A 24,486-nucleotide genomic window follows, 5' to 3' on the forward strand; every position below is an offset into this window, starting at 1 on the left:
GTCATGGTAGTTGCGGGGAGGAAGCGTTTAAGAACTAGAGGAAGGTTGGTTTCATTATTTCTATACTGAACCCTAAGTGACTCATCTCCTCCCCACTACCCCTCTGCAAGATAAGTCCAGTTGTCTAGAGATGGGCATTGGGTTCCCATCACGCGCCACCCTCATTGATGAGGATATGATTTTTCTCCCCATCAGTCTCTTTTCTTTTAGCCATTTTCTTGGATGAGTGGTATTTCTTTGTGGCTTTTAATCTTCATCTCTCTGATGGCTAATGATGTTGAGTGCTTTTTTTTGGTGGGTGCTTATTGACTATTGTATATTTTTGTAAAGTATTTTTCAATTCTTTCCTGGTTCTTTTATTTGGTCATCTTTTATATTTGTAAGACTTACTTATATATATAGATAAAAGGCCTTTGTTAGAAATATATGTTAATGAATGAAAAATTTCCCCTAGTTTGTGGTTGCTTGCTCTTTTATTTTTTTGATTGAAGTCAAGTTAAATTTTTTTTAATGGTTTGTGCCTTTAATTTTTGCTAATGCTGAGGCTTTGAAAATAGTCTGTATTCTAAAAGCTCTGCATTTCCAGGTGTTACTTTATGATCCATCTTGAACCATTTGTGTGTGTGTGTGTGTGTATATGTGTGTGTGTGTGTGTGTTAAGTGTGGGCAAAGTTATGGTTCACTTTTTTCCCATGGGAATGTTCAGTTGTTCTAGAAATACCTATAAAAATACTTTTCTTTCCTGTTCAATTTACTTAACACCTTTGTTGAAATTGAGTCTAATATGTATGGGTCTATTCCTAGAATGTCTATGCTAGTCTGTTGACATGTCTCCATATACCAGTACCAAGGAACCCTAATGGTATTATGGGTAATCACTTGAGTGCTAACCAAAATGTTGCCATTGGACCCACCTGGTGGCTCTGTAGGGGGATGGCCTTTGTGATCTACTACAAAGTGATGTACTCTTTGTTGCTGTTAAGAAAGTCCCATAGGTCTGTTCTAGTCTGTCACATAGTGTCAATATGAGTCCCAGCTCACTTGACAGCAACATCCAACAATGCATTGTCTTGATTTCTGTGGCAGTATAGTAAGTCTTGGGAACTTCCTCTTGAATTTTATCATGATTTTATTGTCCAAGACTGAATATCAGAGTCACCTGGAGACAACCAAAAAAAAAGAGGAAAAAAAACCCCAAACCAAAAACAAACAACGCCATCGAGTGGACGCTGACTCATAGTGACCCCATAGGACAGGGTAGAACTGTCCCTGTGAGTTTCCGAGACTGTCACTCTTTAAGGGAGTAGAAAGCCTCGTCTTTCTCCAAGGAGGACTGGTGGTAACCACTGCCACAGGCTCCTCAGAAACATCTCGGCCCAGGTTTATTGAAATGGCATAAGTCTTGAGCGTTCATATATTCATAGAACTTGGGAAACATAAGACATTCCTAAAACTTCTTCACCTTGAGAGTCTCACTTTGCTGAATCACTTTTCACCTCAGAATTATCAGTGTCAGTATTTCTCCAAATATGAGGGGGCTCCAAATAGTTGGTGGAATATGGAATTTAAAAAGATAATGGATGCCCCTGCCCCTGCCCCAGGAACTTTTTAAAGCCCTCTTGTAGCATTCCCTTTGTTCCAGCAAGAACATTAAGAGTGCAGAATTTCTTGTGAGAATGCTTCACAATTGTCTCTGAGATTTTTCATGTTGATGACATCCATTTTACAAGTTTTGATGACGGGGCTTTATTGACCTTTCAAGAGGTTCAATATATTTTTTTTTTTAAACAAGGACTCACTGTCCTTTCTCTGATGGTCTTTCGATGGTTTCTGGTTTAAGACATCTAGCCATTGGAGTTGACTTGCCGTGCCAACAGGAATTTCAAGTTTACTCATGTGCAGTTAGTGTCAATTATAATACAATTGCTGCCTGGTTGACAATGGTAAAATGGTAAGATGTTTCCTAATTTTAAGGATGTTAAAATGAGAAAAATGTGAAATATGGCATTAATGTACAATTTTGAGATAGATAATGTAAATGTTTTACTTATAAATGGTGTATAAAGCACATTGTGAATAAAACAGAAAGATTGAAAATAAAATATATCCAAAAGGATGATAGTGTATAGTTACTATCATACTACACAGAATTTAAGAAGAATGCCATTAATATAGATGGTAGGAGATACCATAAAGAATGAATGATAAAAAGAATGCCAGTAAGAGTGGATATCAATATAGCTCTGGAGTATATATAGAAAATTGACAGTTATATGAAGAAATGAAAAATTGTTCACAGGACATTTTAAGTTACTTATGGAAAATGATAAACACATAAAGGTAGAGAAAAATCCTATAATGAGCTTTTATAAACTCATCTGCCAGCTTCTATAATTAACAATTCCTTTCCATCAATTCTATTTCATCTAAAATCCCATCCATTTCTCTCCCACTGAATTATTTTGAAGACATAATCATAAACAACATACAGAATGTTTTTAAAAATACCTTTACTAAGATATAATTCACCCTCAGTGTATTTATAGATGCATGTAATTATCACCTCAAAAAGAAAGTCTGTACCCTTTATTTCCCCCACAACCCCTTATTATAAATTTTGGATTTTTGCATGTGTCATCATTTGCTTAGCACCATATTGTCCATGTCCATCCACATTTTAATGTATGTTGCTCCTTAATGTATTCTGGTCATTTAGGGTATTATATTGAATCTCTAGTTTGCTCTGACACCCATCTCTCCCACTTCTTTTGTTTCCTCTCTCCATTGCTGCTTCTTTGTCCTTGGGTAAATGCTGCCCTTTGATCCCCAAAGTTGAGTAGTCCAAGGAGTGTGTACCTCATTAGTATTGTTGTTCCCTTTATAGTCCTGTCTATTACTTGGCTGAAAAGTGAGCCACAGGGTTGAATTCTGTTCCAGGCTGGAAGGGTAATCATAGGTCGTAGTTTCAGAGAAGGAAACAGTTTCATTCTGACCAACAAGCCTCTTCTCTTTCATGATTTTGAGTTTTGTTGCAAGTAATGTCATTCTTTTGACTGTTTTATCTAATTATTGCAAAATATTAGATAGGCTTTTACCCATGTCCACTTGTATGCCTTTACTAATTGGCTCAACAGTATTAGGATTTTAATTTTTAAAGAAGTAGGCTCTCCTTAAGAAACAAAGCATCTAAAACCAGTCCCAGGATTAGTTAAAAATGATGAGAGAATAAGTGAATAGGACCCATGCTATCAGACCTTAGTTCTAATGCCTTCTACTCAATCTGGACAGAAGAACTTCCTGAAGGCCCAAAACTGAGCTTTTGAAAACTGTATAATAGGTAGTGTGACCAAAGCCTTTCTTGAGCTTTGGTAAGATTAACTCCTAAATATATCTTTGAAGAGTGGCTGAAGTCTGTTTTTGGATAGATAAGTTGCAATCGTTTTCAAAGGAAGCTACCAACTATATTTTTGAAATTTCTAATTCTTCAATATTTGTTGTAGTCCTAAGTTTATTGATCAGTGATATAAGTATATAATTTGGTAACTCCTTATCATGCATGGTAGTTTTCAGTTTCCTTTTGCTTTTAATTGGAACTCTGCATTCTGTTTATGGGAAGCATTTGACTCAAAAGCAGTCTAATTGCATAAGCCAAATAATATGCTTTTTTCCCAGTATTCATTCAACATCATATGATTACAATCATTATAATTTTGCTTCTTATTTAAAATAGTGTTTTCATGAAGTACTGTTTTATGAGAAAAAGAAGAAAAAAATGAAGAAAATAGAGTGTCACACCTTTGGGGGATAGTCTTCTGTTGGGCTACAGTAGAATTTCATTACATTTTCAAATATTGTCTTGTGATACATTAACTGTGTCATTCTCCAGGCAGTGTTTATTAGTTTTACCAGATGTAAGATCTTGCCACAATCCTGCCTGGTGTCCAGGATGATGGTCTCCGTAGTCCAGAAAAGGTCGTTCACCAAAAGTTGAATCAGCTTCTGTAGTACATCTACCCCTTTCTATCTCTCCTTTCCCCTTGGCACTATTAATCAGTTCATATTAGACCCTGCTATATCTCCAGTGTCATTTATAATCGCTTATATTTTATCCTTTTCCTGCTCTACATTTTATCCTGGATTCCCTGCCGCCCCCCAACTTTCCCTTTTCTTCACTAATTTATTTTTCAGGAATGTCCAATCTGCTATTAAACCCATCAGTTGAATTATTAATATTGGTGTTCTCTCTTTTTTCTTTTTTCATTTCTAGAATTTATTGTTGACTCTTTATTGTTACAGTCTCGAGAAATTGTCAATCTTGTTTTTTATTTTCTTAGACATATTAAGACACATTAAGTACAGTTTCAAATTCTGTTTCTTGATTTTATATGATTCTGTTTTCATTAGATGCTTCCCACTGGTCTACTTTTGTGTCTGTTATTTCTCTTACTTTCAATTATGTGGTATCTTCTGTGTGCCTAAGGAGCTCTTGTGGCACTATAGAGTAGATGTTGTATTGCTAATTGCAAGGTTGGAGGTTCAAACTTACCCACTGCTTTGTGGGAGAAAGATGACATGGTTTGTTCCCATTATAATGTTCTCTTATCATAAAATGATAATGATGTCTCTAAAATGAACCAGGTTTATAAATCCTGTGTGTAAGGATGGTTACCAAAGCTCTACCCCTTGTTGATGAGATTGGACTTAATTTTTTTTCTTTTTTGTCCCTTAGGTTCTAGGGAATGTCAAAATTGCTGCACAGCTTTTTAGCCTCATGTTTTTACTTGAACCTATAGATTTATTTAAGGGAAAAATAGCCCTCAAATCCCAGACCTACTTACCAGAGCTTGTTTCTCCTCTTCTCAAATGTCTGGCAAGCAATTTTCCACTGCTTACTTAGCTAGCCGTTGCCACTTTCCCTCCACATTTCTATTGACTGCCAAGTCCATGAGAGCAGGACCCATGCCCAGTTAGTGCCTGGTACATACTTGGACACTTAGCAAATGTTGGTGAATGAATGAAATACTGCTCATTACTGCTTTATTTATAATGGTGAGAAAATAGAATGAACATAAATGTCTATTAATATGAGAGAAGTTAAGTAAATGACTATACTTACTAATAGAATATTTGCACCCACAAAATAATTGTTAATATTTGATAAGGTGGGAAAATATTAACAATTGTTAGGTGAAAAAAAGTCAGGACTCAACTTTTAGTATATAGAATAGTAAGTTAAAAATATGTAGAGAAAAAAAGTACTGAATAGTTAATACCAAGAGGTGGTGGATTGATGACATGCCTTTCTCCTTTATTTCCTAAAGTTCCTATAATGTGGTTTTATAATGCAAATATTAAAAAGATAAAAATTAAGTACTGGTGTCTTTAAAATTTTTTAAAATATAAATACCCTGAAAAAATTAACAAAATATAAAAATTCCAGAATTAGTTTTATTATTAAAATGTTTACAGACTTTTATATGAAAACACAGAAAAAGACCTTTCTGATACTCAGCGACACCTTGCTAAGAAAAAATATGAGCTACAGCTTACTCAAGAGAAAATTATGTGTTTGGATGAAAAAATTGGTGAGTTTTCTCCTTTGATATCTTTAATAGTAAATATTTTACTTTGAATTGGGCCCATAAATGCTTAGCTAGGACTTTAAATTTTCTAATGAGAAAAAGTGAAATGAAGCTTCAAATTTTGTAAATTTATAATGATTAGTTTTAATCATTTAATTAGTTTTAATTATACATTTTTTGGTATAATATTGTGGACTGTCACTGGCTGTTATAATGAAACAATACAGATATGCTACTTTTGGTGACATTTGTGCATATGTTAACTTTGATACTGGTTGGTTTTATAGAAAAATTATTTTTATCAAGTTTTATATATATTTCTTATCAGATGAAAGTGACTGCTGTGAAAATATGTTTATAACTTAATCTACTTATAAAGGTGAAATTTTGATCAAGCCTATAAAAGAGCCTTTTAGGAACTGAGAAAATCTATTTAGTATTTGACCTTATTACATGAACAACTAGATGGGTGGTGGCCATATTTATTAAACTAGGATATACTAAAAGAGAAATAAAGATACTGGTGAAAGAAAACTTGTACTTGGATATTTTAAGCCCACATGAAAATGATTAACAATGACTGTGCAAGTTTGGATCTCAGATGAAAAATCTAAGCTAAGACACTTTTGAGACACACCAGCATGTAAATGATCCTTTAAAACCATGAAAATACCTAGGGAGACTTACAGAGAATGAGAAGATGCCCCAGGACTGAGGAGAAGAAGCCACAAAACTATGAAGAAAGCCCAGAAGTGAGTGTTATCATGGAAGCCAAGAAAGCAAACTATTTTTAAAAGCACGTTCTGATCAATTATCAGGTGTGTCAGAAGTGACGTAACATGAAGATGAAAAAATTTTAATTGGATTTGGAAAATTGTAGGTTAGGTTAACACTGACAAAAGAAAACCAACCACAAGCAACAAAACCCTCTGAGCAGAATGCTGGAGGTGGAAGATGGCGTAAGTTGAGGAATGGGAAGTGAGGAAGTATAGACAGGAAAGAGTAGAAAATTTTCTCAAGGAGCTTGTTTATTAAAAGTAATAGAAAAATGGAGTAGTGGCCTGAGTGAGATGTAAACTCCCAGATTCCTTTTTAAGCGATAAGATTTTTTTTTAAGTTTGAATTTTTGCCTAATGAGGATGAACTTTTTGATTTCAGGAGACCCCAAACATGTGGGTTGTCTGAATCACCTGTAGAGCTAATTTATCTCACTGGAGCCAAGTTGGTTGAAGCAGGAAAGGCTTTTGTATCTTTTCAAAGTTCCCCTGGTGATTCTGGTATCTTAGAATTACTGCTCTAGACTTGTAGTTTTCAAACATCATTCATGGAATTGCATGGGAGGCAGTGCTTAGGAAAACACAGATTTCTGTGCCCATTCCCAGAATTTCTATGTCATTAGGTCTTGGGTTGAACCAGAGGCTCTTCATTTTAAAAATAGCTTTATTGGCATATACTTCACATATCATACAATTCAATCATTCAATCATATTAAGTTTATTTGTACAATCATCACCACAATCCATTTCTGAACATTTTCTTTTTATACTCATTATTATTAGTTCCTCATTTCCCCCATCCTCCCCTGCCATGCCCTAGGCAATGATCAATCCAGTTACTATCTCCATAGATCTCCCTATCCTGGATTTCATATACAGAAAATCATACAAAACACAAACAGGAAGCAAATGAACAAACAAGTAAAACCCTACAACATAGCCAGAACACACATAGAAAAATCTCAAAAAGAAAGCAGAAAATATTAAAAACTGAAGCAACTTTAAAAATAGTCAAAAGGGAGATCAAATGATAAAGTTTAATTTAATTTAACTACATTTTAATTTAACTGCATCTGCCAAAATCAGTTTGCCAAAATCACAATGCTCTCTGGCTGATAGTAAGGCTACGTATGTCCCACAACCATGATCAGAGTGATTTCTCAGAGGCTTAATTCACGTGTGGACCCTGAAAATGGATTTTGGGCTACGACTGTCACGCATAACCTTCTGTAAACTAGGTGTTTACATTTTAAGCTCCGATATCATTCCCACTTTCCGATTTGGGTTTTATCATTTACAATCCTTGAATCACATAGGCCGGTACTTCTTCCATATGAACTTAGTTGACACCTCACAGATGGCTGCTTGTTTTAAGACAAGCCTTTAAGACCTCAGACAATACTCTTTCTGATAGTCAGGTTTCTTTACCCTACTTGCTATAGTACCCATATCTTAAATGATTTGTGAGGGTGAGCATCAAGCAGGGCTATGTCAAGAACTAATTGTTCTTAGATTGGGGCTAGAATTAAGTTCAAGCCCCGAATCCATTCTTAAATCTATGGTTTTTTTGTATCTCTGGTTCACTTTAGAGACTTCATTATCATTTTATGATAGAGAACATTATAAATCATCCCCCTGGAGTATAAGGTAATTCTATTGATAATGTCATTAATTTATCCAATGATATAGAATTTAAAACACTGTTGAAAAGGTGAAATTATATAAGTAAAGGTGGGTTCCAGACCACAATACATGAATTGCTGACGTATACAGACTAAACTCATGACTGGACACTATATAAACAAGGAGGTTGGTGCTAGGGTAAAATTTTCAATCACACGTATTCACAAAGGTAGAACCATGCCTCCCAAATTAACACATGTCACCAGAAAGCAAGGAGGGCATTAGAATGGGAAATATATGGTAGCCCCGTGCCACTATTCATTGGGTACCTAAGAGATTTGAACCAAAGTCCAATGACTATGGAGCATTGTCGTTCCTAACAAGTTCCCAGCTGCTGCTCCTGGGGCTGGCTGAGACACCATACTTTGAAAATCACTGTTATATACATTGGCATGGGCTTGCCAGAGCCTCAAAATTGGAATCGGACTTCCTCATAATATTTTTAAAAAGGAATTTTATAAAACTGCATTAGAGAAATTAGAACATTAGAAGACAGTTGACTCTTAAATCACACAGAGATGATTTAAATGCATATGTTATCAAGATATGCTAATTGTCAATTTTATATACAGCAGTGATTCCAGCCTAGAAGAAATTATGAGTAAAATGTCAGATATGGTTTTCGTATTCTATAGACTCCATCCACATTCCTCTTATTTCCCACTACATGTAATACACGCAACTCTACTTTGAGAACTTGTGATAATACAGCTTTCTTTTGTCATGCTAATTCAAGTGTATTATGTAATTATTCTTTTAACTTGTCAAGTTGTTTAAGAATTCATGATTTGTGTTAATTTATGTAAGTAATGTGAAAACTAATTTTATTTGAGATAAAAATAAGATACTTTTGTTTTTAATTGTTGGATATAGGAGAACTTACTTTGAAAGGTGTTTCAATTTACTTGGCTTGGGAAATATTTTTTAATCTTGATTAAAGCAATGCCTTTATGATTACATATTTAGATAATTTTACAAGGCAAAGTATTGCTCAGCGAGAAGAAATCAGCATTCTTGGTGCAACACTCAACGATCTGGCTAAAGAAAAGGAGTGCCTGCAAGCATGTTTGGACAAAAAATCGGAGAACATTGCATCCCTGGGAGAGAGTTTGGCCATGAAAGTATGTTCTGAGAACTGTGTGTGTGTTTTAAAGCTTGAACTTGATTCTGAATAAAATAATAGCATTTTCTCAAGACTTTCTAGAGAGTTGAAACTTTACAATTGGATTTTGAAACATTTTAAGATGCTTATGAAGAATTGTACTTTTAAGATGAAGTTCTAACAATAAAAGGAAGTGCTTTTTAGGATTATAAACCATATTTCAAATGAAACCAAGTTATGACTTCCACAAACACTACAAATGTGCAAATTCATTGGCTGTTATTTTAAATAGATGTTTCTATTGTCAATTTGTGATTAACATTCGCTGACAATTAGCTCAAGTATTAAAATGTGAAGCATGACAACAAAGTAATGAAACAGGCTTATTTACTTAAAAAAAAAGAAGGCATAACTTCCAGTCCCAAGTAGTCACCGGGAAACAACACATTTAGTCCACTAAAACTGACTTCATAATTGTTTTAAGAAGTAGGAGCACATTTTTACATCAGACTCGGCTTTTGAAAATAGACCATATGTAACTGGTGAGTAAAACTGGATCATCACCTCCCTTCTAGTTTTTTCTTAATTATTAAAAAAAAATTTCAAAAAGGCAGAGAGATAATCATGCTCTTCTCTAGCATTTAAAATGATTCTAAACTGTTTTCCTCTTATGCAAAGGCAGTATTATTGAAATAAGATGTTTTCCATGTAAGGGAACTCATTCATTCCACAAACATTAGCATTATGTTGTAAACTAGGGTTAATGGACCTCTTTCTAAAAGTATATGGTACAATAAGGGGAGAGAAAATATACTATTATGGTACGTGTTAAGCCTTAAAGACATGTATGCACAATATGTTACTGTAGTTTGGCAGAAAAGCACCTGATTCAACCCGAGGCTCAAGTTAGGAGAGAAAGAACTAAGAAACTTACTAAGGTAATGAACAATGTTTATGGAGAATTGTACTCTCAAGATGAAGTTCTAGTAATAAAAGGAAATGATTTTCAGGGTTATAAACCAGATTTCCAATTAAACCAGATTATGACTTCCAAAAGCACTATAATTTCAATTAGCTTTCCAGAATTTATTTTAAAATGTATTAAATTATATTTCAAAATCATGTGTTAAGATTTCATGTTAAATGTTATTTTGTTTGAGTTTTTCTTCCATTGATTTGTGCTTCTTAAAGAAGTTTCAACTTTGAGCTGCCTTGGTAATTATTTTAATCATACTCCAACATTTATGACTGCTAGATGTGAATAAAATCTGCTCCATTCTACCAGAAAGCAGAATGGAAAGTTGAAGCTAATAATCCCTGGAGAGGAGCCCATGAGTAAAGGCATATAACTTACATGCACACAAACATGCACACATACAATCATATCTCTAAGTAGATGAAAACAAAACTGGTTGGGAAATACGGGTTTGGTTTTTCATCATGTTACTTATATGTAAGCATTTGAAAATTCAAATAGCAAGGTAATTTTTTAGTGAAGGAATACTTTTAATATTTTTCAAAGAGCTAATATTAGGTCCAAATAGCTGTGTGGTTAAATTAGTTCAGGTTCAGTGAGAGTTTTAAAGGGAGGAGTCTTGACATTAATATTAATGGATTAAGAGCTTCCAACCCATTTCGGTCTTGACTAACTCCACAAAGTTTACAGCCTTCCTGTTGCTCTGGAAGAGGGAAGATTTCAACATAAGGGGGCTTCAAAATGGAATTAATTTATAATGGAGTTTTTCCCATGAACTTTTGAAGCTCCCTCATACTTGATCAAAGTAATTATTCATAAGAACTAAATTTAGTTATACATGGTTTTCCCCCCTGAGTTTATGACATAAAGATTTGAGAGAGTGAATCAGCCCTATTCCAATGCCAAACCATTGGTCCGTCTTTTAGAATAAGATGGTATTGGGGGTTCTTAAGTTACAAGATGACTACACAAAATATTTTCTCCTAAGTATGTGTTGTTGGCAGGGAGAGGAGAGGATTCATGCTCTAAGATAAATGTGGTGCTGATTGTACAATTCCCCTTGATATTATTGAATGATTGAACTATTCAATTGTATGATATGTAAATTCTGTACTGATAAAACTGTTGGGGGGAAAAAGGAATTCATGTTTAGAAGCTAGAACATAAAACAATTTTTGATACTAAAAATAAAAATAAAATAACCCAAAGTACTCATCTCATACAGTAATATACGGCCTTTATTTTAATGAGAACAATATATTTACCCAAAGAAAAGAATAGGGTGTAAATGTTTGGGGGGAAAAGGAAAGAATTCAAAATGGAAAGGAAATTTTATTTGTTTTGCTCACTTTTAGCGTAAATAACACAGTTAAAATAACTTTTTATTTAATACTTATATTATTTTTCAAGGAAAAGACCATTTCAGGCATGAAGAATATCATTGCTGAGATGGAGCAGGCATCAAGGTAAAACATTCATTCAACAGACATTTGAACACTACTCAGGGGCAAAGTACTGTTTGAGGTACAAAGATAGTAAGAAAAAACTGTTCACTGTTACATAAACAAACAATTACAATGCATAGTACAGTGCACAATTTTTGAGATGATGGAGAAACTCAGTAGCATCAATCGGAATAAGACCACGGGCTGTTTATGTTGAAGCTGAAGAAATGAAAACAAATGCAGGAGAACCGAAGTAGAACTTTGAGTATATCCCACCTGAATTGAGAGACCCTCTTAAGAATATGATTCACTGAACACTAATCACCAGAATTGTGACGTGGCATTAAGGATGCGAGGACAACTCTGAAACGTTCTCTTCAATGAAGAGAATCTAAAATGAAAGGAAGAAATGATGAAGCAAAAGAGCTAAACAGAAGATTCCAAAGAACAACTTGGAGAGACAAAATAAAGTATTAGAATTAAATACAAAAGACTTGACATTAGAAAAGCAAAAGAGAAGAACATTCTTGGCATTTCTCAAGTTGAAAGAACTGAGGGGAAAAAATCCCAGCCTTAAATCACAAAATTGAAGGATTCTATGGGCAAAAACTTGAGTGATACTGGAAGCAACAAAAGAATATGGAAAGAATACATAGAATCAATGGATGAAAAAGAATTGGTTGATACTCAGTCATTTCAAGAGGTAGCCTATGATAAAGATCCAATAGTATTGAAAGGAGAAGTCCAAGCTACACATTGGTGAAAAATACGACTCAGGAAGCAGCAGTAAAGAAATCAAATGATATATTACATTGGGCATTTGTGCTGCAAAGACCTCTAATATGTTGAAAGGCAAGGGGGTCATTTTGATCTCCTTTGAGGGAGCAAATGTCCCCTTTGAGGACTAAGATGCATTCATCTGACCCAGCCATGCTATTTTCAGTTGCCTCATATGCATGTGAACGCTAGACAATAGCCAGGGAAGACTGAAGAATACGGATACATTGAACGTGTGGTGTCGGTGAAGAATGCTGGAAGTACTGTGGGCTTCTAGAAGAACAAGCAATGCTGTCTTGGAAGAAGTACAGCCAGAATTGTGTCATGTACTTTGGACATGTTATCAGGAGAGTCAAGACATCATGCTTGATAAAGTAGAAGTCAGTGAAAAAGTGAAGACCTTCAATGAGACGCATTGATACAGTGGTGGCAACAATAGGTTCAGTCGTATTCATTGTGAGCATGGCACAGAACCAGGCAGTGTTTCATTCTGTTATCATCACTACAAGTTCGAACTGACTCAACAGCACTTAACAACAACAACAGGATTGCATAGAAAATCAATTAAGATGTCTCAACAAATGTATGCATTGGTGGAAGTGTGCTCACTTGTGTATGCAAAGAAATTTGGATGACAGCTATCTAGCAAACTGATTGGAGGAGATTCATGTTTGTGCCCATTACAAAGAAAGGTGATTCAGCAGTATGTGGAAATTATTTTAGGGTGTCATTATTATTACATGCAAGTAAGATTTTGCTGAAGATAATTACCAAACAGTTGCAGCAGCAGTACATTGACAGGGAACTGTCAGAAGTGCTCGTCAGATTCAGAAGAGAAACTGGAATGAGCATTATCATTGCTGATAACAGATTGCAGATTGATCTTGGCTGAAAGCAGGAATCCCATAAAGATGTTTACCTATAGTTTTAATTATGCAAAGGCATTTAACTGTATGGATCTTAACAAAATATAGATAACATTGTGAAGAAAGGGAATTCTAGAACACTTAAATTGTGCTCATACAGAACCTGTACATAGACTTAAGAGGCAGTTGTTCCAACAGAACAAGGGGATGCTGAGTGGTTTAAAATCATGAAAAATATGTGTCAGGGTGTATCCTTTATTAATTTATTCAATCTGTATGTGATCAAATAATCCAAGAAACTAGACTATCTGAAGAGGAGTAGAGCATTAGGATCAGAAGAAGAATTATTAACAATTTAGAAAATGCAGACGACACACCCTTGCTTGCTGATAGTCTATATGACTTAAAGGGAAGTAATGGCTGATGAAAATCAAAGATTGCATATTTCAATATAGATTACACATGAATATAAAAACACAAAATCATTGCAACCAGACTAATAAGAAACATCATGATAAACAGAAAAAAATGAAGTTAAGAATTTCGTTTTACTTGAATTCACAGTCAACATTCATAGAAATAGCAGTCAAGAAATCAATAGTATATTGCACTGGTAAAATCTTCAGCAAAAGACCTCTGTAAAAGTATTTAAAAACGAAATGTCGCTTTGAGGATTAAGGCACGCCTTCAGTCACATGTGCTTGTGAAAACGGGGCGAGTAGGAAGACCAAAGCAAAACTAATGCCTGTGAATGATGGTGATGGTGAAGAATATTGAATAGACCGTGGACTGTGAAAAGAATGAACGACCCCGTCTTGGAAGAAGCACAGTCAGAATGCTCCTCTCACATTGGATTTATTATCAGCAGGTACAATCCCTTGGAGAAGCTCACCTTGCTTGGTAAAGTAGAGTGTCAGGCAGAAAGGAAGACCCCATATGAGCTGAATTGACACAGTGGCTCCAACAATGGGCTCCAACATGTCAATGATTGTGGAAGTAGTAGAGGACCGAGTGGTGTCTCATTCTGTTGTGCATAGGGTCGCTATGGGTTGGAACTGACTGGACAGCACCTAACAGCAGCAACCCTAACATTCGAAGAAGGCCTAACGTAACAGAGGAGATGGTGTTTGCCAAATAAGAAGGGTAGGTATGGTTATTTCAGGTAGAAAAAATAGCAAGAATCAAAGACCATAGATCATGTTAAAGAGCCTCTTGAACTACAAGTAGGTGAGTGTTGCTAGAAACCAAAAAGGAGAAGGGAAGGGAGAACGTCTGAACAGATAGGCAGAGGTCTCCTGTCTTATGGACAAAACGGTTTTCACCCTCTGGGATAAAAGCAGATTTGGGGGAATTTGAAGCAGATATTTGTGTTCGAAAGTAGACTGAGGAAGAAGAGGTAGTGAGAGATCGGGGCTATGGTGGGGCTGGGGGAGGGGAGGACACGTGAAGTGCTTATGAGGGATATACTTTAAGAAAGTATATGGTTTATGTCTAGAGTTCAATATTGTGCATGATGAGAAAATGAGGAGAAAGAATTTATTTCTGAAATTGGAAGGGCCTTTGAAACTTTCAAAGAGATGTGTCTAGTATACAGTTAAATATATATGTCTGTAGAGAAGGGATGGGGAACCTTTTTTCTGCTAAGGGCCATTTGGATATTTATAACATTCTTTACGGGCCACACTGACCAGACATTGAAATAACTCACCAGTTCCGTGATGGCTGGGACGGCTTCTCTTTGGTGAGGCATGTAATGTTAGCTGGCGTTGATGATTTTGAGGGCCATATATGACCCGCAGGAGGGACATTCCTCAGCTACCGATAATAAAAATGCAAGCTGGAGGTAATGACTTTGGAGTTATCTGGGGACAAATGGGGTTAGAAGTCATGGCTATAAGGATGGTAGAGTGAGGACAATTAGTAGGCTAAGGGTTGAGCCCTGAGAAACACCATTTTATGAGAACAAAGAAAGAGGAATCTGTTTGACTTAGAAAACTGTGCCATAGCAGCTAGAAGCAGGAGAAAGGCCTTTCTTGAAATGCTTAGTAAATCGCTGACTTTATATAGTTAAATGATAATAAAACTCTGTCTTATGCAATATTGATTCCTGCAAATTGAATGCATCAAACTTTCAATGTTTTCACATCCATCTTCTATACTGTGAGAATTTGTTACTCTGTTTCAGTAAAATATCTCTTCTTATGTACTGTTTGATTTGTGGAATAGACAGTCTACAGAAGCCCTAATTATGTGTGAACAAGACATTTCCAGAATGCGTCGACAACTGGATGAAACAAATGATGAGCTGGCTCAGATAGCCAGAGAAAGAGATATCTTGGCTCATGAGAATGACAATCTCCAAGAACAGTTCTCTAAAGCTAAACAAGAAAACCAGGTATGCTTTCTCCCCAAATCTTTTTCTCCAAGGGGGAAAATATATAGATATAGATAGATACACAGTTCTTCAGAGGCACAACCTTCGTTTCAGTTTGTAGAATAGCCCAGGCATTAGAACATTGTCATTTTTTATTACCTTTGCAGCAAAGAATATTCCATCATTTCTAAGCAAAAATTTCAGTTGTAGAATGTCAAACATTAAAGAAAAGAGAACAGATCGTACAGAGCATTGTATTTCACTTTACAAAGGATAATGAAGGATGCATATTTGAATATGCCAGCTAATGAGAATAAAAAGTTTGATATGCTTTTAAGAAAGGGGGCAGGTGCATCTGATGATGTTGTTAGTCCAGTGGGCAGAGTAGAACTGCGCCATGGGATTTTGTGCCTTATCAGAAGCAGGATCACCAGGCCTGGCTTCCCAAGTGCTTCTGGGTGAGTTCAAACTTGGCTAGCAGCCATGTGCTTAGCCATCTGTGCCATCTGGAACTTCTAGAGGCATTTGATAGACTAACTATCATTCTGTTTAAGTAAAATAGATATATACTGACTATGCCACTATTTTTGTCTTCCTGTACTGTGATTTTTTAAAATGAAAGTTTCAGTTGTAATTACTTCCTCTCTAAACAGTATATTTAAGCTCTTATTTCCAATATTATTATTTTAACTTAAGTATTTAAAATTTCAATTAGGAAGTCCCCATTTCCCTAATATTCAATCCAAAAATATTCTCCCCACTTTGGTACCATTCTGAATGCTCAAGGTATGTCCTAAAAGGCCTGAAATTTATATAATAATAATTTTAAAAGTGAAATAGTTTTAATTTACACAAATAATTATTTAGATGCAAATTAATTTTTTTTAAATCTGAACTTTTAAAGTGCATTAAAAGTTAAAGAATGCTAAAGTCATGGAACTGGAAAAGGACATAATATATAAACAAAGAGAATTTGGGGGGAAAAGAGCTTTAGTTAGCAATATAGTCTTGGCTTATTAATTGTAACAATATGTATATATGATGTACATATAAAACACACACACATATTTAAGCCTTGTTGAGGCCATAGACCCAGAGGTAGAAGAAGTATCTAATTTGTAGGTGGCAGATCAAGAACACATATTATGTAAGCTTTGAAATAAAAAACCTCAAGAAATTTCACCCTCAGGTTTTAACAAGCTGGGGTTTTTGAGGCATATGTGCTATTTTATTTTAATTTTAAAAAATTTAATATAGATTAGGAGCTCTGGTGGCATAGTGACTTCGCGTTGAGCTGAGACCCTCAAGGTCAGCAGTTCAAAACCATGTGAGAAAGACGGGGTTTCTATTTGCATAAAGAGTTACAGTTTCGGAAACTTGGGGCAGTCCAATAGGGTTGTTATGAGTTGGCATTGACTGCCATCAGGGAGAAGTGAGTGAGAGAATATAGATGAACATTTTCTAGTTATCATAAATTATTCAGAATATTTCTCATAGATGATAATCCATTATGTAAGTATTCTGTTTTTTTAACCACTTAATCCACTTAATGTGAATATTTCTGATTTGTTACTCTAGTAAGTAATGCCGTATGAGCATTTTAAAATTAAATTTTACTAAGTTTTCATTTCAAATTGAATAAAGCTTATGAATTTTTAATTAAAATTTTTTTTCTTTTTTAACATTTTATTAGGGGTTCATACAACTGTTATCCCAATCCATACACACATCAACTGTGTAAAGCGCATTTGTACATCGTTTCTCAAAACATTTTCTCTCCATTTAAACCCCCGACATTAGGTCCTCATTTTTCCCCTCCCTCCCCGCTCCCCCCTCCTGCATGAGCCCTTGATAGTTTATAAATGGGTATTTTGTCATATCTTGCCCTGTCCGACGTCTCCCTTCATCCACTTTTCGATTGTCTGTCCCCCAGGGAGGAGGTCACACACAGTTCCATGTAATCGGTTCCCTCTTTCCTACCCATTCTCCCTTTACCCTCCCTGTTTTGCCACTCACACCACTGGTCCTATAGGGCTCATCCGTCCTGGATTCCCTGTATTTTCAGTTCCTATCTGTACCAGTGTACCTCCTCTGGTCTAGCCAGTCTTGCAAGATAGAATTCGAGTCATGGTAGTGGGAGCGGGGAGGAAACCTTTAGGAACTAGAGGAAAGTTGTATTTCTCATCATTGTTACATCGCACCCTGACTGGCTCATCTCCTCCCCGAGACCCCTCGGCAAAGGGATCTCCAGTGGCCTACTAATGGGCTTTGGATCTCCACTCCGCACTCCCCACATCATTCACTATGGTTTGAAGAATGTTTTCAAATATTAGGGCTCCCCATAAATCCATCTTCCACCTTCAAAAAGAACATCTTTTCCCTTTTTTTAAATGAGATGTATTGACCACGAATTGCTTTTTACAGATTTGTATTTCTTTCTAGCAATATATGAAAATGCTCATTCTTTGACAGAATGGAATAGTTTAAATCTCTGCTAATTTCATAGGCAAATGAGCATGTCAGTGTTTGAGCATTTCTTGGTAATGAATGAAGTAGCCTTTGCCAAGTATTATCCTTTTGGGCTTCCTTTTGGAAATTTTCTCTTTTTTGCCCTTTGCCCATTTATTACTAGGTGTCCCTGTGTTTTCTGTTTTTACTAGAAGTTTTGAAATACTTAACTTTATTAGTTATATTGGCTATATGTATGAAGTATAGTAACTTTTATTTACCATATTTGTTGTAAATATGATGTTTTTGACATGGGGACTTTAGATTTTTTTGTTGTCAAATCTAGCTCTTTCTTATAGGTATTATCCAAAAAATTGAATGATACTCATAATGAACTAAATGACATAAAACAGAAGGTCCAAGATACTAACTTGGAAGTTAACAAGCTGAAGAATATATTAAAGTCTGAAGTATGTATATATATATTTTTTTCTCTTTGTTCATAATCATGATAATAACCTAATTGTTAAGTTTAACTATAAATTAGTAATCAACTTCACATCCACAGGGGCAGGTGAATCCAATAATCTGTAGCATATTTTAGCACTGACAGTGATTAACTATGTATTTAGCATATTTCATAGTCCAAAAAGGTGACTTAAGAATCTATATCTCTTTGTGGTTCCTAGTTAACAATTTTAGACTAGCCGTATCCTCTCAACTACACGATGGAAAAAGAGCCCAAACCATCGTGGGCTGTGGTACACTTGAAAACAGTGGCATTTTCTGTGACAGAAGAACGTCCACTTGGTCAAGTAGCAGATTAAAATTGAGCATCCTCTTATGAGATCATCTGTTTCTTAGGACAAAAGGGCAGATAACCCTCCTCAGTACTCCCTTATTAGTGACCATTTGACAGGCCTTGTGTACCATCAGATGATTTCAAATAAATGTGGGTACAAATGTGGCAACCCTGGAATAAACAGCTTGATCAAAGATGTTAGGTATGTCCATTAGGTAGTCTATTATCTAAAATAGTGCAGCTGGCATGATTATTATCATAGGTAGGTATACTGTTACCTATATAGCATTTAAAACATTATTAGGAAAACATTTCTCCAAGCAATGGTCCGTATTTTATTTAAAATTTCATTTAATATAAACTCACAAAACATATCACATGGATTTATTTACAGTGTGCATATAGGATTGGTAGGGATTTGGGAAACAGGAGAGTCTAAGGTCAGAATTGACTCGATGGTCGTGAGTTTAGAGGCTTTTTAAAAAAAGAATTCCTTTATCATAGTAAGATTTCTAGTCCCTGGAAAAGGTCGTCATGTTTGGTAAAGTAGAAGGGCAGCGAAAAAGAGGAAGACCCTCAACAAGATGGATGCACAAATGTCTGCAACCATGGACATGAGGATGATGGGGGACCGAGCAAGGTGCTTGATCATACGTCGAGTGTCTGTCAGTTGGAACTCACTCGATGGCACCTAACAACAGCAACAACAAGGACTCCTAAATGGAAACCCTTGCTTCCAGGCAGCAAGCCTTATATAGACAAAGCAGGTGCTTGATTTTAAGGTGCCAGCAATGTAATAAATATCATGAGTGGGTAGCGGGTTTGGAGAGTCAGAAAGGCCTGGTTCCTCTTCTCACTGTGATGTATGCATGCTACTGGATATCTCTGAGTCTCAATTTCTTGATCTGTAATCAGGAAGAACGACCAAGCAAATGAGATCTAATACTGAGAACATCTAGCCCAGTGCGCCATGTAAGTCTATTCTGGAAAAGGGCAGGATATAAGTACCTAGAATAACGTTTGGTATAGTGAGCACTCAGCCACTTTTAGGCACTTATTTTCCCAACTTGATCTGTCACATTATTTGAAATTCGACAATAGGGCTTTTAGATTACACATCAAGCTCTCTCAGTTCTTATCTCTTCACAATACAACGAAATTCAGTACCCTCCCTCTCCTGGAAGAATGAACCCCGAGTCTATTTTGGTATGGAGAGGCAGTCAACAAGTGTGGCCTAAGTCATTCATTCAGTAATCAGTGTGTTAAGGTACTAGGGCAACAGGGATGAACCCAGAGAGGAAACGGAATGGTACCCCAGGCAGTGGGAATAACATCAGCAAAGGTGTAGGGGAAGAAAGTAAGTCCTGTAGTTCCAATGTAGTGGAACTGGGCTGCTGACCATGAGATTATCAGTTTGAAACTACCAGCAGTTGTGAGGGAAAAGATGAGGTTTTCTACCCCTGTAAAGAGTTGCAATCTTGGAAACCCACAGGGGCAGATCTAGCCCACCATATTGGCCACCATGAGTCAAAAATGACTCAGTGCCAATGAGTAGCTTGAGTAATGATGGGGAGCTAAGGAGGACCTCTTTGGACGCTTCTGGAAGCTTTCATTAGGGCGTAAGCAAGGAAGTTATTTAAGAGTTACCTTTAGAGAGTGCATTCTGAAGATATTGGGAAGAATAATAGGAAGGGTAACAAAATAAGGAGAGAGAACAATTGGAGAGACTGTAACCATAATTCAGACAAGAACTGCAGAGGATTCCAGCTGAGGCAATGAGGCACTTTGCCTGGGCGGAGTTCCAGGAAACCCTTAGAAGGGCCAGAGGAAGCTATGGAGTCCAGAGAAGGGGTAGGATAATAAAGAGGCGAGGTGGTCCTGAAAGAGGGGATTGGAGAATACCAAAGAACATTTTTTCACCCTCTGTATAAGTTTGCTTTTCTCTGGTTCCGCTGTACTCTGGTTGCTCTGAAAAGATAATAAAACAGCTAAATATGATTTCTGATTATCATGAGAGAGGCGAACTGGATGATTGGAGGACAGGAGAGTTGTTATAGCAATCTGCATTTTTACCTAGCCCCAGATCTAAATTTGTTCTTTAAGGAAAGGTCCATATCTTCAGGAAATCTCAGGTGTTATTGGGAATACAGTACACTCATATCAAGTCACATCAGCTCTGAGTCAATGACACAGACAGACAAGTAGTGAAAGGGTAATGGATGCTCATAAAGCTCACGTCACGGATATTGCTGACATGTTCCTAGCCAAATACAAAATCTGTACCTAACACTTGTTTTAGTATAATGGTGTCGAACATAGATTCTCTCATATATTTGGATTAGATGAAAGTCAATCAATACTATAACATATTAACCTTTTGACTTGGCAAAAGGATCGCTCCCATTAGTCAATGTGCAACTGACCACTAGGTGGCAATCTCTACTGAATTTGAACCATCCTTAATTTTAAGGATTAAATCATTGTGAAAATTTAAATCCGAACAGAAAGGTTTCTAAAGTGAGGCATTCTTTACTGAAATTTGGTCATTTTAATTCCCAACTTTCTGCGAGGGGGATGCACTACTTAGGAACAGGTAAGAGAAAAACGATCCAGTGTCATTTAAATTAATGACTGAAATTATAACTGCATTTTTTTAGAGTGAGTTGGCCATACATACTACTAAAATTTGTTTAAAATTCTTATAATGTGATTACTCAGTGTATAATGTTTGTCAAATTGCCTGTTTTCTAGAAATAAAGATCTAGTTTATGCAATCAGCTCAATGACAGAACTTTTTAGGTTGGAAAAATCTGGTTCTATAGCCTATGTCCAATATATTCATGAATGTATGAGGGGGTACCCCCCACCCCCAAAATGGAAAAATGCTTTGCTGGGCAGACCTTTTGTAGTATACATTTTCCCTCCTAGGCAAGCATCGAGTAACTCACTCTGAGTTAGTGCATCCTGTGGCGTCGCCTAGAAAGGTTCTCTGGTCACAATGAAGTTTTTGTTAAAAGCAATTTCCCTCAAACCTTGTTTTTTTTGCGATGGCTGATTTAAGAGAACAGCATGTGGCTGTGAAATTTTGTTTCCTGCTCAGGAAAAATGCTACAGAAATTATTGTGATGTTGAATACAATTTACAAGGACAGTACTATGGGAAAAACTCAAGTGTATAAGTAGTTTTCTTGTTTCAAAAGAAGTGAAATGTCAATTGATGACAAACATCATTCTGGACATCTGTCAATTTCCTGAACAGACAAAAATGTTGATAAAATTCGTGCACTTGTGCTTAAAGACTGACTAAGGACCATTGAAGAGATGGGGAAGTTATCTGGACTACCTTGGAGTTCGGTTCAGCGGATTTTAACAAAAGACTTGGTAATGAGAAGGGTTGGCTGTGAAATTTGTGCCTTGGGTTCTGACTGACTAGCAAAAAGAGCGTCGAGTGGAAACATGCTGTGCTTTGAAAGAGTAGCTCTGAAGCAACCCAGACTTTTTCCCCCAAGGTCATTACTGGTGACAAGACATGGTTCTGTTCTTATGACCCAGAAACCAAACATCAGTGAAGGAAGTGGAAGATGCCATGGTCACCTCACCCAAAAGAAGCTTGTCAAGTGAAATCAAAGATCAAGATGATGCTCATTTGTTATTTTAATTTTTATTTTTTTGCTCATTTGTTATTTTGATGTGAGGGGGATAATGCATTTGGAGTTCGTCCTACCAGGACAGACTGTTAGTCAAGCTTTCTATTTAGAGGGTCTGTAAAGATTGCATAACAGTGTATGACCCAAAAAAAGGCTTGATTTGTGGCAGGCGTGTGACTGATTTTGCTTCCACGACAATGCACTTGCTCATGCTGTCATCTCAGTGCACCAGTTTTTGGCAAAAACAGCATGCCTTTCTTACCCCACACACCTCACTCACCTGACCTCATTCCGTGCAATTTCTTTTTGTTTCTATGAATGAACAGGGACATGAAAGGGCAGTGATTTGACAATGTAGAAGAGGTGAGGGGAAACATGAGGGAATTGCTGTCAGCCATCCTAATAGATGGGTTTGAAAAATGTTTCCAAGAATGGAATTGCAGATTTGACATATATATTAAGTATAATGGAAAATACTTTGAAGGTGATAAGGTTGTTTTGTAAAAAAATTTTAATACATACCTTTGGAAAAAAGAAAAAAAATCCATTTTGTGGGGGGGTACCCCTCATATTGGAATAGAGTTTATGGCCACAGGTTTGATATTTCACTTTTGAACAATTTTAGAAAATTTACTACAACTGTGGGCAAAGGTAAATTATAGAACAGTTCATGGTGAAGAAAATCAAGATTAAGCTTATAAATGAAAGACAGCAACCAGACAAGAAATGTGCCAAGCCACAAAATTATCAGAAGTTGACATTTAAGACAGCAAATGAACAGAAGCTGTATAACCAGTGAAACTCAGAGAAGCAGCCAGGAACCAAGGAAATACAGATACAGAAGCTCAGACCAACAGAAGCACCAGAACCAGACTAGCAGTCTATAAGTACACAAAGGAAAGGGAGGCAATGAAAGTTCTTTATACCACTTCCTGCTTGGAGCAAAACGAGTGTGAGAACATTTTTATCTATGACCTGAAGATACAAGTAAATAACCTTACTTGAGGGGTGGGGTGACTTGAGCCAGGACAATCCTAGATCCTACTCCTCTTCCAATTAGGAGGCGGCTGGCCTTCTAAACCAATACTGCTGATGGGCTTCCTCAGTGCTGCGTTACAAATATTCCTAGTGGCAAGTAAATTCCCCATGACTTGGAAAATGACGTTTAACTTGTATCTAATCTCACACACTTCAACGCTTTTAAAGTAATACCAAAGTTTTGCTTTTTAGGAATCTGAGAACCGGCAAATAATGGACCAACTCAGAAAAGCCAATGAAGATGCTGAAAACTGGGAGAATAAGGCCCGTCAAACCGAGGCAGACAATAATACCCTCAAACTGGAACTGATCACCGCAGAGGCAGAGGCTAACAGATTAAAAGAAAAAGTAGATTCCCTCAATAGAGAGGTTGAGCAAGTAAGTTTGGGGAAATGTGCTAGTACACTCTGCATCATACTTAAAAGAATTTTGTTTAATTCTCATAAATTAAACATGTAAGCAAGCATTTATTTCCATTCTGTTTTTCCTTTAAACTGTTATTTACCACACAGCCAGATTTAAGGACACAAACATTAGAGGTACAACTCCTCATTTGTAAAGTTATTTCCCTCTTCATAGTTATTGTGTACAACTTCTTTGCATATGTTTGTCTTTTCTACATAGCTACGAGCCATATTTATCGACCATGTTGTTTGCATGCTTTAAGGATTTATTTAAATGATAACACACTATGCATATCTATTTGCCACTTGCTTTTTCTGCTAAATATTATAGTTTTGAGATTTATCAATACTGATACTTGATTAATATGTTAACAAAGTCTCACCATCTTGCTTCTAAGGAGAATTCTAACTGCACTTCTTCCAAAACAGATTTCTTCATTCTTTTTTTAATCATTTTATTAGGGGCTCATACGACTCGTATCACAATCCATACATACATCAATTGTGTAAAGCACATTTGTACATTCATTGCCCTCATCATTCTCAAAACATTTGCTCTCCACTTAA

General features: G+C 36.2%; 1 protein-coding gene across 5 annotated transcripts in view; it reads left to right on the forward strand.

The window, feature by feature from the left end:
• Positions 1–24,486, forward strand: part of TSGA10 (testis specific 10) — a 132,666-nt gene that overhangs the window by 73,042 nt on the left and 35,138 nt on the right. For all 5 annotated transcript variants that reach the window (XM_045283956.1, XM_045283957.1, XM_045283959.1 and 2 more), the window contains 6 exons: positions 5,470–5,585; positions 9,008–9,162; positions 11,530–11,585; positions 15,434–15,602; positions 18,389–18,499; positions 23,708–23,893. In XM_045283956.1, coding sequence (XP_045139891.1) covers positions 5,470–5,585; positions 9,008–9,162; positions 11,530–11,585; positions 15,434–15,602; positions 18,389–18,499; positions 23,708–23,893 — 793 coding nt within the window. The remainder of the gene's footprint in view (positions 1–5,469; positions 5,586–9,007; positions 9,163–11,529; positions 11,586–15,433; positions 15,603–18,388; positions 18,500–23,707; positions 23,894–24,486) is intronic.

The sequence above is a fragment of the Echinops telfairi genome, unplaced genomic scaffold, assembly GCF_000313985.2.
Source record: "Echinops telfairi isolate 266 unplaced genomic scaffold, ASM31398v2 ScPeMD7_7467;HRSCAF=8505_1, whole genome shotgun sequence".
Taxonomy (NCBI): Eukaryota; Metazoa; Chordata; class Mammalia; order Afrosoricida; family Tenrecidae; genus Echinops; species Echinops telfairi.